Source organism: Macrotis lagotis, chromosome 2 (genome assembly GCF_037893015.1).
Source record: "Macrotis lagotis isolate mMagLag1 chromosome 2, bilby.v1.9.chrom.fasta, whole genome shotgun sequence".
Taxonomy (NCBI): Eukaryota; Metazoa; Chordata; class Mammalia; order Peramelemorphia; family Peramelidae; genus Macrotis; species Macrotis lagotis.
In genome coordinates, this window is record NC_133659.1 from 172,004,292 (window position 1) to 172,017,525 (window position 13,234).

The 13,234-nt window shown below is 35.5% G+C and overlaps 1 protein-coding gene across 2 annotated transcripts in view; it reads right to left on the reverse strand.

Annotated features, from left to right (window-relative positions):
• Window positions 1-13,234, reverse strand: part of CLTC (clathrin heavy chain) — a 73,767-nt gene that overhangs the window by 20,790 nt on the left and 39,743 nt on the right. For both annotated transcript variants that reach the window (XM_074223573.1, XM_074223574.1), the window contains exons 10-14: window positions 9,563-9,685; window positions 9,080-9,217; window positions 6,010-6,174; window positions 5,554-5,734; window positions 2,315-2,478 (exon numbers count right to left, since the gene is read on the reverse strand). In XM_074223573.1, coding sequence (XP_074079674.1) covers window positions 2,315-2,478; window positions 5,554-5,734; window positions 6,010-6,174; window positions 9,080-9,217; window positions 9,563-9,685 — 771 coding nt within the window. The remainder of the gene's footprint in view (window positions 1-2,314; window positions 2,479-5,553; window positions 5,735-6,009; window positions 6,175-9,079; window positions 9,218-9,562; window positions 9,686-13,234) is intronic.

Consider the following 13,234-nt stretch of genomic DNA (forward strand, 5'->3'; position numbering starts at 1 on the left):
ATGGAAGAAACTTGGATTAGACCAACACCTCACACCCTTTACCAAGATAAGATCCAAATGGTTACAGGACATAGACATAAAAAACTATACTATAAGCAAATTAGAAGATCAAGGACTAGTCTACCTGTCAGATCTATGGAAAGGGGGAACAGTTTATGACTAAGGAAGAGTTGGAGAACATCACTAAAAACCAGTTAGATGTTTTCGATTACATTAAATTAAAGTTTTTGCACAGGTAAAACCAATGTAATCAAAATCAAAAGAAAAGTAGTAAATTGGGAAACAATCTTTACAACTAATGATTCTGACAAAGGACTCATTTCTAAAATATACAGAGAACTGAGTCATATTTTTAAAACAAAAAGCCATTCCTCAATTGACAAATGGTCAAAGGATATGCAAAGGCAATTTACAGATGAGGAGATCAAAGCAATCCATAGCCATATGAAAAAATGCTCTAAATCATTAATTATTAGAGAAATGCAAATTAAAGCTTCGTTGAGGTACTACCTCACACCTCTCAGATTGACCAGTATGACCAGGAAGGATAATGATCATTGTTGGAAGGGATGTGGGAAATCTGGGACACTATTACACTGTTGGTGGAGCTGTGAACTCATCCAACCCTTCTGGAGAGCTATTTGGAACTATGCCTAAAGGGCAACAAAAATGTGCATACCCTTTGACCCAGCAATACCACTACTGGGTCTATACCCTGAAGAGATGAGGAAAAAGGGTAAAAACATTACTTGTACAAAAATATTTATAGCAGCCCTGTTTGTGGTGGCAAAGAATTGGAAATCCAGTAAATGTCCTTCAATTGGGGAATGGTTTAGCAAACTGTGGTATATGTATGTCATGGAATACTATTGTTCTATTAGAAATCAGGAGGGACGGGATTTCAGGGAAACCTGGAGGGATTTGCATGAACTGATGCTGAGTGAGATGAGCAGAACCAGAAAAACACTGTACACCCTAACAGCAACATGGGAGTGATGTTCAACCTTGAAGGACTTGCTCATTCCATCAGCGCAACAATTGTGAACAATTTTTGGCTGTTTGCAAAGGAGAGTACCATCTGTATAAAGATAAGGAGTTGTGGAGTTTGAACAAAGTACAAGGACTATTCCCTTTAATTTGGAAAAAAAAAACCCAGATGTCTTATGGTTTGATCTGGTTACTTCTGAGAATTCTGTTCTCTTTAAGGATATGATTTCTCTCTCATCACACCCAATTTGGATCGAGGTACAACATGGAAACAAAGTAAAGACTAACAGAGTGCTATCTGTGGGGTGGGGGGGGGGGGAGGGAAGCAAGATTGGGGGAAAACTGTGAAACTCAATATCTTTAATAAAAATTTTTAAAAAATAGCTTGAGGGAGGAGTTTATTATAAGTCATAGTTGTATAGACTACATATTACTATCTTTCTCAATTTACCTGATAAGATAGAACCCTTTAGTTATAATTCTAACTTAAGATTCTTCTGAAGGACAAGTTATAAGATGCTTTTGTAAAACCACTTATAAAATGGTGGGGTTTTTGTAAAAGCCATCTTTTTAAAGATAAAAATTAGAAGGGGGGAAAAAATAAATTCATTTAAGTGGTAATAGTTCTATAGTCCATATGTAGAGACTTAAGTCTTTCTAAGGAGTTTACTAAGTTCCCCATTTTAATTCTCATACCAAACAATCACTTTGTTGAGTGAAATGAAGTCAAAGTTAAATTTTGACTAGCTTAAATTGTCTGTTCAAATTATTTTTTCTTAAAAGCTTTATCATTTCAACAATGACCAACCCAATAGTTAACATTTCTCTAAAGCTTAGATCTATCATATAACAAAATAGTAGGCAACAAGAGGTTAATTTGTATCCTCTATCCTGCTAATTGTTCAAGACCTGTTTAGGTCTTCAAGACCATAGTTAGTATGTCTGAATATTAGTCTTATTTTTATAAAATAAAAACCTTATACTTTTATTGGCCAGACAAATAATCATAGCCTGGAGACATTAGTCTCTACCTTCTATGAAGATTCTTTCTAATAGTATTGTAGAGGTTTGAGATGAAGCTATGGATTTTCACAGCAAAAAATTTCTTAAAATGGCAACTTTTTTCAACTGAATTTCATAGTCTATTTCTTACTAGTTTCCTTCTCCAAAAGAAAGACAGAGGTTTATTTAAATTGGAAAAAATGCTTTTAGCATTCAGTTTTGTAGAGTTAAGGACACCCATAATTTTAAAATCTTCTACAGAATTACTTATTTTTTAGCAAGTTAATCAATCATCCGTAGACTTACTTTGTTTGGAAAAACCTACCTTGAGAAAGTTCTTGACACGCTCTGGATCATAGCAGTTGCTCTCTCGGCAGATTCTCTCTACCTCTTTGATTTGTCCAGTCTTACAGGCTGCCTGAATATATTTAAAGTGCACATCTGGGTCCTGACTGAAGTTGACAATGGATCCCAGGAAATAAAAAAGTCCTTTAAAAAAAATTAACAATCAAAAATAACAATTTCCTCTGGTTAAGAAATCATACATTATAAAGCACACAACACATAATCTTCATGAAACAATTATATATTAAAAAAACTAAATAGAATTAAGATTCAAAAGATCTAATCTGTGAGAAAGGAGAAACTTTTTGAAACTTCCATATTTAAATGTTATGCTATGCTAAGCCAAAATTACTGAATGGGAAGAAAATGAACAAAGTGAAGAACTGGTGATGGGGTAGCTGTGACCCCAAAAAGAAAAAAGAATATTTAGATTCAAATGAAAAGTGATGAAAATGATTTTTATCAGGAAAAGCTCTGATGAACCGAACTGACAATGTTTGAAGTCTTACTCTAAGGAATTAAATAGATGTCTCATCATGATAAAGAACCAGTTTGAATATTAGCTCTGGTAGGTATATCACAAGCTAGAAAGGTCTGAGAATACACTAGTACTATTAGCACAAACTAGTTAAAAAAAAAGTGTAGTGGTAAAATGATGAGTTCTCAAGTTCCAGCGACTCTCAAAGATCATTTACTAAAGAAGCATGTTGATCTACATGGGAAATCAGCTCCCTAACACAGTGAAAATATGCACATGTGTAGCTAGTACTAGAACTGCTTAGAAACAATAAAAGGAATCAGAGAGTATTCCAAATAAACAGACCTCGGGCGGCTAGGTGGCGCAGTGGATAGAGCACCGGCCCTGGAGTCAGGAGTACCTGAGTTCAAATCTGGCCTCAGACACTTAATAATGACCTAGCTGTGTGGCCTTGGGCAAGCCACTTAACCCCACTGCCTTGCAAAAAAAAACTAAAAAAAAAAAAAAAAAAAGACCAAATAAACAGACCTCCAAAGACCAACTGTTTTACAAACTTAATGAAGAGTGTTTTAGTAAGCAAAGAATATTATGGTTTGAGCTTTTGTACCTGCAGAATGCCTTACTCAAATCTCCATTTGGACATTCTCTGACCATTTTAGAAAAGTATTTATCTGAGAATTTCTTTCTCTTGGAACTTACCTTCACACTATAGTAAACAATAAAATTCTTAACAAGAGCCAACTAAGAGTCAAAAATGCAATTGGCTTTCCATTCTGAAATCTCCTATTATCTACTTTATTTCTAAGGTTTTTTTTTATTTTTTCTAATTACATGCAAAGAGAGTTTTCAATGTTCATTCTTTTTGCAAACTTTTCGAGTTCCACATTTTTCTACCACCCTCCCTTTCCTCTCCTTTCCCCATGGCAGCAAGCAATCAGATAAAGGTTTTATATATACCATCATATTCAGCCTATTTCCATATTAATCTTGTTGTGAAAGAAAAATTACAATTAAGTGGGGAAAAACTCTGTATAATCTACTTCAATATATTTTTCAAGTAGTCTGGAAACCCTACTTAAAACCTACTTAAAAAAAAACCCTACTTAAAAAAAGCAAACACTGAGAAAGCTCTATTCCTTTAATAACTGAAGAGAACATTTTCTATTAAATTTCTCAAAGTGCCTTTTCAAAATGGCATGCCCTTTGGAGAATAGTAGTTTAATTACTAAAAATTTTAACTGCAATTCATTAATCATTAAGTTCCAGTAGTTAAGAATATATGCACGTTTCTAGGAATGCCCGTGTCAATAACAAATAATCTTTCCTTACAAAACTTGCCCTTTCTCTCCTTTCCTATTTGTTTATTGTACTATTATTTTATCAAGTCACCTATGCATGAAATCTTTTCATTAATTTTTATGCTTTCTTTTCTTCTCTATCCTAAATATTTCCAATATCTGTTCAACTGCCAGGTCTTATCAATTCTATCCTCCTTATAATCTTTCTCTTTTAAAAAATTTTTTATTTAAGGCAATGGGATTAAGTGACTTGCCCAAGTCACAAAGTTAAGCAATCATTAAGTGTCTGATGCCACATTTGAACCTAGGTCCTCCTGGGCTGGTGGCTCCACTGTGCCACCTAGCCGACCCACACAATCTCTTTAAAATTAGCATCTTGTTATTATATCATCATTTTTCATCTAGATGACTCTTAACAAGCACCTAAATGGTCTCCCTACTTCCAATCTATCCTCTGTATAACTAGCAAAATTATCTTCTTTAAAAAAAATCTTCTGGTATCACACACTTCTACAAAAAATCTTCAGTGGCAACCTGTTACCTAACTGATATGATATTCTGCCTTTCAAAAAGTCTTCTAAAACCTGAATCATCTAATTTCATACCAACTCCCTTCCAGATAGTCTATATTATAGTCAAACTAGAATTAGGCATTCCTCAAACCTGATTCACCTTCATGCACTTGAATAACTGAGAAAGGATTTTTTTTACATGACATTGAAATATTTCCTTTGGGGGTGGCTAGGTGGTGCAGTGGCTAGAGCATCGGCCCTGGAGTCAGGAGTACCTGAGTTCAAACCCGGCCTCAGACACTTAATGATTACCTAGCTGTGTGGCCTTGGGCAAGCCACTTAACCCCATTGCCTTGCAAAAAACTAAAAAAATAAAATAAAATAAAAATTTTTCCTTTGTTTTGAGACCAAACTCAAGCGCCAACTCTTTCATAAAGTTTAACCTGATTTTCCCTCCACCTCCCATATAGGTGATATATAGTCCTTGAAATTTATGTATACTTGATCTGATCTTGATCTTCCTTGCATTTCAGCCTGAATACATCTCATATCTTCTCAGTAGTAAGTACTTCAAGGGCCAAGATGGTCATCCAAAGTTGTTATTCTTACCTTGCACATAAAACTCATTTGTATTTTTGGCAAGAAATACAGAACTCAAGACTAATAATGCCTCAACTCTGTTGGGATACCAAATACAAGATAAATAAAGATGATGAAAGTGGTTTAAAATCTAAATTTCAGAGCTCTTCCAGAATTTTTTCCTTTTGGAGTGTAAAAATAAAAGTCATTCTGTAGAAGGTCTCAGGGAAAAAAATCTCCAGGAGAGAGACTAAGTTTTCTACTAAATTGATTATCTGTCCAATACACAGAAGTGTACATTCTTCATAGTTTTTTTTTTTTAATTAAATAGTACAGAATTCTTAAACTTTACCTTCAAAACTCTTAAAAGATTCGAACAGTTCAATCAAGGACTGAGTTGAAAGTTGTTCATGATACTTGGAAGCCACCTGGACACAAATTTGTAGGTTTTGGCGAATATTGGCAGAAAGCATAGCCCTGAGGCACTCCAGGGAATCTTCCACGGATAAGGATCCAAAGTAATTAACTAACCACTGGAAGACAAAATGATGAAAAAAGATCATGCTAAGGGTCAGGGAAGTAAAAAACCATTGTACTATCAGGACAATCATCAATAGACATTTTATTTTCAATATTAGTTAAGAACTACCATGTCCTTAGGGAAGACATGGATAAAAGTTACATTGTATAACATTCTTGGAGAGAACAAAAAAATTCAACAAGATCACAGACCTTAAGTAAAATTAAAACTGGTTATCATCATCATCATCATCATCATCACCATCATCATTATTATGTGGAGACATACCTCAGGGTTCAAAAGATGGGTGTGAACAACTGCACGCTTAATATCATACAAATCAGTAAAATGCTCCAGGGCACGCTGTAACAAGCCAGCCTTTTCACAGAGTTGAGCGATATGAGCCCGGTCATAATGTGTAAACATCTGGTTTCCTAAAATAGCATCTGCAACCTAGAAGAATAAACAAAGAACAGTTAATTTTTTTTAAGGACTACTCATTCTATAATCAGGATCATTTTGAAGGTATTTGTAAACCATATACTATATAATATAAAAGCATATTTCCTCTTCTTTGACTACTACTGAGTAGTGACTTGCTAAAATAAAAGTATACAAGGAAAAAAAATAGTACAGTTAAAGACTGCATGTCAAATATGCACCAAAGGGTCTAAAGCCTTCTTTGAGAAGCAATGTGGTATAGTAGATAAAGAATCAACCTTGAAGAGAGGAGGACTAGGCTTCAAGTCCCACCTCTAAGATATATATATGTTTTTTTGGGCCTGACTGCTCCATGCTCCAGTCACCTCTCTTAATGCTGTAAGGTGCTAAACCACATTAGTACATGCAGATTCTCTACAATTATAAAATCACAGGTTATTTCCTTTCTCCCATTACTACTTTGGGGAAAAGGTAGAAATTTGTAGTATTATTAAGTACTCTCCTAGGCCACTGCCCAAGTTCCAACTTCCATTCCCTCTTTATCCTCACCCCACTGTAAATCAGTTCAATTCTACATTGTCTTCTCCCCCTAAATCCTTGGTCCTAATGTTATTACCCCCCACCCTGGATTATTCCTACCATTCAACACTTACATGCCTATTCATGGGCTGCTGAACAGAAATGGAAGAAGGTACACAAAGAATCTGACTGGATCAGTTAGAAAATGTGCTATCTCATCTCAACTGGATCCTATCTGCAGCAAAGTTTATCACTGAATATCACTGTAAGATCTGTCCCATTCTCCCATGGGAAATTCTTACTAGAGCCTCCATTTTGTGAAGGCTGGCCTTCATTCTCCTATCTAACCCTAACCTTTAGGTTCACGTGGCCCTCCCCCTCCAATGTCCCTTTTTAGGTGTCTTGTATGTATAGTTTTCCTTCTTTAGAAGATAAGCACCTTAAGAGCACAGACTGTCTTTCTTTTCTGTTTGTATTTGTATCATCAGTGTTTAGCACATGGCATTTAATAAATTCATTTTCTCCCCTTCCTTCCTACTCCTAACAAATTTTCTCTTCTAACTACCTAAGGGGCTTTTCCACTGAAAAAAAAATGGAGGCCACTTACAATGAGCTCTTGCCTTAACAAAGTCCCCCATCTCTCCATTATTCATCTGATGAGCTTGCCTTTCTCACCAAGATCAACCTCTGACATATTCCCCTATTTCCTTTCAACGATCTCTTCCCTCTTTGTTATCTCCAACCTCCCTCTATACTCTAGTTTCCTTGCTTCCTGCAAACACATTTAAATCTTTAAAAACTTCCAGGAGACCCTATATTTCCTCAAACAAATACCCCATGGCTCTCCTTCCTTTCTCAATGAAAATGGAAGAAAAGCTATCTACACTTGCTTCTATATCTTTTACTCTTAATTCTCATCTCTCTGCAATCTGGCTTCCAACCTCAAAATGAGTCTCTCCAGCATTAGCAACTGCCCCTTTGGGTTTGGTTTTAGTTTTTGCAAGTGACCTGACCAAACTCACACAGCTAAGTATTATGTGTCTGAGGTTACATTTGAACTCAGGTCCTCCTGACTCCAGGATGGGTGCTGTATCCAGCCACCTAGCTGTCCCCAACAACTACTACTTAATTGATAAATCCAAATATTTTTTCCCCTTCAATGCTTCTCCTCAAAGATTTCCTACTTATTTTACACTCGACCATCTTTTCTACCTGACGAAACCCCTGAGTAGATCTTAGCTTGGGAAATCTTAATTAAGAAATTAGAAAAGGTAAAAAACTTTGGTCCTAATTCAATAATCAGGTAATAATGTATGAAAGAAATAAGTTATTCTCTCATTCCCAACCCAATATCAAGCCCTTGCCCAAAATCACCAACTGCATGTTATATGAACACTCAAATCCAATTTAGATAGAGCTTTCATCTCCCCAACTAACCTTCTCCTCCTCTAAATGTTCCCTAATTTTTACAAAAGTACCAACATCCTTACACTCTACTAGTTTTAACTTTAATGTCATTTTCTATATTCCTTCCTCTCAGTCCAAATATTCAATCATTTTCCAAATTTTACCCTTTCTATCTCCACAATATTTCCTCCATTGTTCCCTTCTCTACTCACATAGCTACCACTCTCGCCCAGGTTCTCATCATTACCTCTTGCTTGGATTCCAATAGTCTTCTCCCTGAACTCACTACTTCAGGGATTCCTCCCTCTCCAATTTATCTTCCACCTAGCACCAAGTGCAGATCTGTCACTCCTCTGTTCAAATTCTAAATATTCTTTATTGCTTTTAAGTGATACCTCCATCTGACTATCAGAATCCCACATACAACTGGCTTCAACCACCTTTCCAGGTTTGTATATTATTGCCTTTCCCACATTCTATGGTTTTTTAAATCAAAATGGTCTTCCCATTAAGTCTTACATCCATACCTTTGTATTGGTTATAACCCATGCCTGGAAAGTATGCCTTCCTCAAGTTGCTTCTAGGAATCCCCTGTCTCTCAATCACCAAGAAACCTTTTCTAATCTATGCAACTACAAGTGCCCTTCTCCCTAGTGGCCTTTCTCCTTAAAAAACAAAAAAACAAACAAAAAGACACCTTGCAGTATTTTTCAAACACATTCATGTACATGCCTCCCATGACAGAATAGGAATGTCTTCAGGGCAGAGATTCATAAGGGTTTTGTTTCACTAGGTCACTGATGCTTGCTGACTGATTCAGCAGTAAGACTTTCAGAAGAATTATACTTTCAGAAGGATAAAGATTAACATGTAACACACTAATAGGATTTCAAATTATGCTAATTTGATTTATGCTATATTTTGTCTTCAACTTAATATACAGAACAAGAAGATACTTGAAATATCATTAAAAAATGAGAAAAAAGCATACTTGAGGGGCATGCATAAGATTCATCTCAAGCAACCGTGTTTGCAGGGGACCCTCAGATGGACGATTATTTTTCAGGGCATCAAGCAAAAATGCAGTGCACTGCTGAATTAAGTTGTATTCCATAAACACATCAACAATCTATAAAAGAAAAAAAAGACTTTGAAGGTATCACTATATATTCACATGAGAATAAAAACCTGATTTCACAGATTCAAGAGTCATTTTTAAAGAAAAGAGTAAAAGAGGTCATTTAAACTACTATAAATTTCATAACTAAAGAATCTAATCATGGTTTAAAAAAATTTGTTACTGAAACTTTTTCACAAAAACTAAACATTAATATATTTTTAAAGCAGGGAGAGTCCACAAACAAATATCACCATTTCTTCAAGTGTTGTCTTTCCAAAGTTTACTAATAAATTAGCTACCCTCTTTCATGCATTTAAATCAACAAGAAACAAGCAGACCTCTGAGCACATTTACCTGTGTTATATCAGCAAGTGGTTCTTCATCTTGAACCAACATTTGGGCAAACTGTTGACCTTGATCTGGGCTGATTCTCATTACATTTCTCAACAGAAAGATCCAGTCTGGAGTATAACCAACCTACAAAAACAGTTCAAAAGTAATTTTTAAGGTAGAAGCATTATCTGCTTTGCCATATAAGAACTCACTGGATGTATAGCCAAGATGGTGGCACACAGCTGCACTCTCCCAACATTCCCCTCAAAATAACTTTAAAATAACACCTCAAATCAACTTTTAGAGTGGAAGAGTCAATAAAAAATTAAAGAAAGACATTTTTCTGGCCTAAGAAAACTTATGAGATTGGCATGATGAAATTGTGACACTGGGACTGGGGGCCTATCCAGAGACAACACATGAAATGGAGCAATAGAAATCACCAAAGGAGAAGTTTCAGGAGCTCTCAGCCCAGAGATGGGAAGGAGGTCAGAAAAATGGTCACAAAGAGATTACCAGGGGCCCTCTGCTGAAACTAGGTACAGATGATACAAGCAGATTGACAACTTTACTTCCTACACACTATTAGGTCATAGTTCCAAGGTATGAAGAAGCACTGGTTGTCATTTACAAGTGAGCAAAGAAGAATGTTTGTGACTGCAGGGGATAAGGTGCCCTTCCTGGGTAAACATAAGAGTGAAAACTAGGAGAGCACTGACCATTCCAGGATCATATCACTTTTTAAAGCCAAAAATTTGCAGACTCCCTGAAGAGTGCCTCCCCACCCCTAGGTGAGCAGAGACCAATTTTAACATAAAAGTTCAAAATCAAGAACTAAGATGGAAAAATGAGCAAACCACAAAAAAACAAACTGACCATAAGAAACTACTCCTCTGGTTGTAGGAAGACCAAAACAAAGTCAGAAGACAATAATGGGAAAATAATTATCAAAAAAAGGAAAAATAGCAGACTCAAACCGAACAAAAATTTCTGGAAGAATTAATAAAAGAGATTAAAATTAGTGGATCAAAAAATGGGAAAAGGAATGATAGGGGAAGCTAGTTGGTACAGTGGATACAGCATAGGCCCTGGAGTCAGGAGGATCTGAATTCAAATCTGCCTTCAGACACTTAATAATTACCTAGTTGTGTGACTTTGAGAAAGTCACTTAACCCCATTGCCTTGTAAAAACCAAAAAAAAAAAAAAAAAAAAAATGAAAGTGATACAAGAAAATTACAAAAAGAATATTAACAGCTTGGTAAAAAAGTCATAAAGATCAGACACTTAATAATTACCTAGCTGTGTGGCCTTGGGCAAGCCACTTAACCCCATTTGCCTTGCAAAAACTTAAAAAAAAAATCATGAAGAAATGCTGGAAAAAAAAATAGAATTGGCCAAATAGTAAAAAGGGCACAAAAATCCAACAACTCCTTAAAAAGGAGAATAGATCAAATAGAAAGTGAGTTACAAAAATTCACTGAAGAAATATTCCTTAAAAAAATGAAATTGAACAAATGGAAGCTGCTAATGACTCCATACAACATCAAGGGACAATAAAAGAAAGTCAAAAGAATGGAAAAAATTAAAAATTAAAGAAAATATGAAATAACTTATTAAAACTAAACAACTGACCTGGAAAATAGAGCAAGGAGAAATAATTTAAGAATTATTGGGCTCTCTGAAAGTCATGACAAATTTTTTTTTTAAAAAGCTGAGACATATTTCAAGAAAATATAAAGGAAAATTGCCCCAATATTCCTAAAACCAAAGGGCAAAATAGACATTGAAAGAATCCATCAACCACCTCCGGAGAGATTCCAAAATGCCAGGAAAATTACAGCAAAATTCAAGAGCTCTCAGGCCCAACAGAAAATAACTTCAAGTAATCAGAAAAAACAACAAAAAAGATATCATGGATCACACAAGATTTAGCAGGTTCCACATTAAAGTAAAGGAGAACTTAAGCATAAAAAGTTAATCATGAAGTAGTAATCAATCACAAGATATTCAATTAAATTAAACTGTTTACACATTCCTACATGGGAAGATAATACATGGAACTTAATCATTATAATAGTTAAAAGGAGTTTATAGACAGAGAACATGAATATGAGTTGATTTATGTTGGAGTAATTTCCCCCAAAATGAAGGCTATCCTAGAGAGAAAGAGGAAAGGAGAAGTAGAATAGGGAAAATTTTCTCACATAAAAGGGGCATACAAAAAACAGCTTTCCATATGGAAGGGAAAATGAAGAGAGATGTACAGATAATACTTGACCTTGCTTTCATTAGAACTGGTTCAAAGTGGGAATACACACACACACACACACACACACACACACACACACACACACACACACAAGATAAGAGGGAAAAAGGGGATGATAAAAGGGCAAATTAAGAGAGGCAAGTAAAAGACTTTTGAGAAAGGATAGAATGAGAGACAGACACAGAGGAAAATGGGATGGAAGGAAATACAAAGTTAGTGATCATAACTGTGAAAGTGAATCGGACAAGCTCACTCCTAAAACAGATGCAGATAGAAGAATGAATTAGAAACCTGACTCCAACAATGGCTATTTACAAGAGGTACGCTTGAAAGAAAATTAAATCAAAAAATTTAATAAGCTTCAGCTTTACTAAAAAAAAGGCAGGAATAGCAATCATGATCTCAAAGTAAAAGCAAAATGAGACTTAATTAAGAAAATTACCTTATGCTAAAAGGTATCAAAGACAATGAAATAATATCAAAAGAAACTTCAAAGCAAGTTTGTCTGATAAAGTCCTCATTTCTCAAATGTAACTGATTTTAGGAGTTAAATCTATAAAAATAAGAGCCTTTCCTCAATTGATAAATGGCCAAAAGATATGAACAGGAAGTTTTCAGAAGAAATCATGAAAAAATACTCTGAGGGGCAGCTAGGTTGTGCAGTGGATAGAGTACTGGCCCTGAAGTCAGGAGTACCTGAGTTCAAATTTGTCCTAAGACACTAATTACCTAGCTGTGTGGCCTTGGGCAAGCCACTTAACCCCATTTGCCTCACAAAAAAAACAAAAAACCAACCCTCTGAATCACTATTGATGAAAGGTAAATTAAAATTATGAGGTACCACCCTATCCCAGTCAGTAATTACAAAATGCTGGAGTGGATGAAGGAAAAATAGGTAAGCTATTTATCTACTGGTGGAATAGTGAACTACTCCAACCATTTTGGAGAACAATTTAGATGTATGACCAAAGGGCTATAATAAAACTGTACAAGCACTTACACTTAGCAATATCATTACTAAGTCTGAATCCCAAAGAGATCAAAGAAAAAGGAATAGGACCTGTATGTACAAAAATATTTAGAACAGCTCTTTCTGTGGTAAAGAAGAAATGGAAAAAAGAGGGGTTGCCAATCAATTGGAGATTGGCTGCACAAATTGCTGCATATGATTGTGATGGAGTACTATTGTGCTATAAGGAAGGACAGAGATGGTTCCAGAAAAACGGGAAGAACTATATGAACTGATGCAAAGTTGAAGAATGAAGGGTTAAGATCTTCCCTATCAGCCATCAAAGGTCCAAGAACGAACTTCCCAAGCACACTGGAACAAGGCATGATTGATCAAGGTATGTTCTGGGGCAGGGAGTGCTAGGGAACATCCATAGTAAATGTGTTTTGCAGTCCACACCTGGAAACTTGGCCC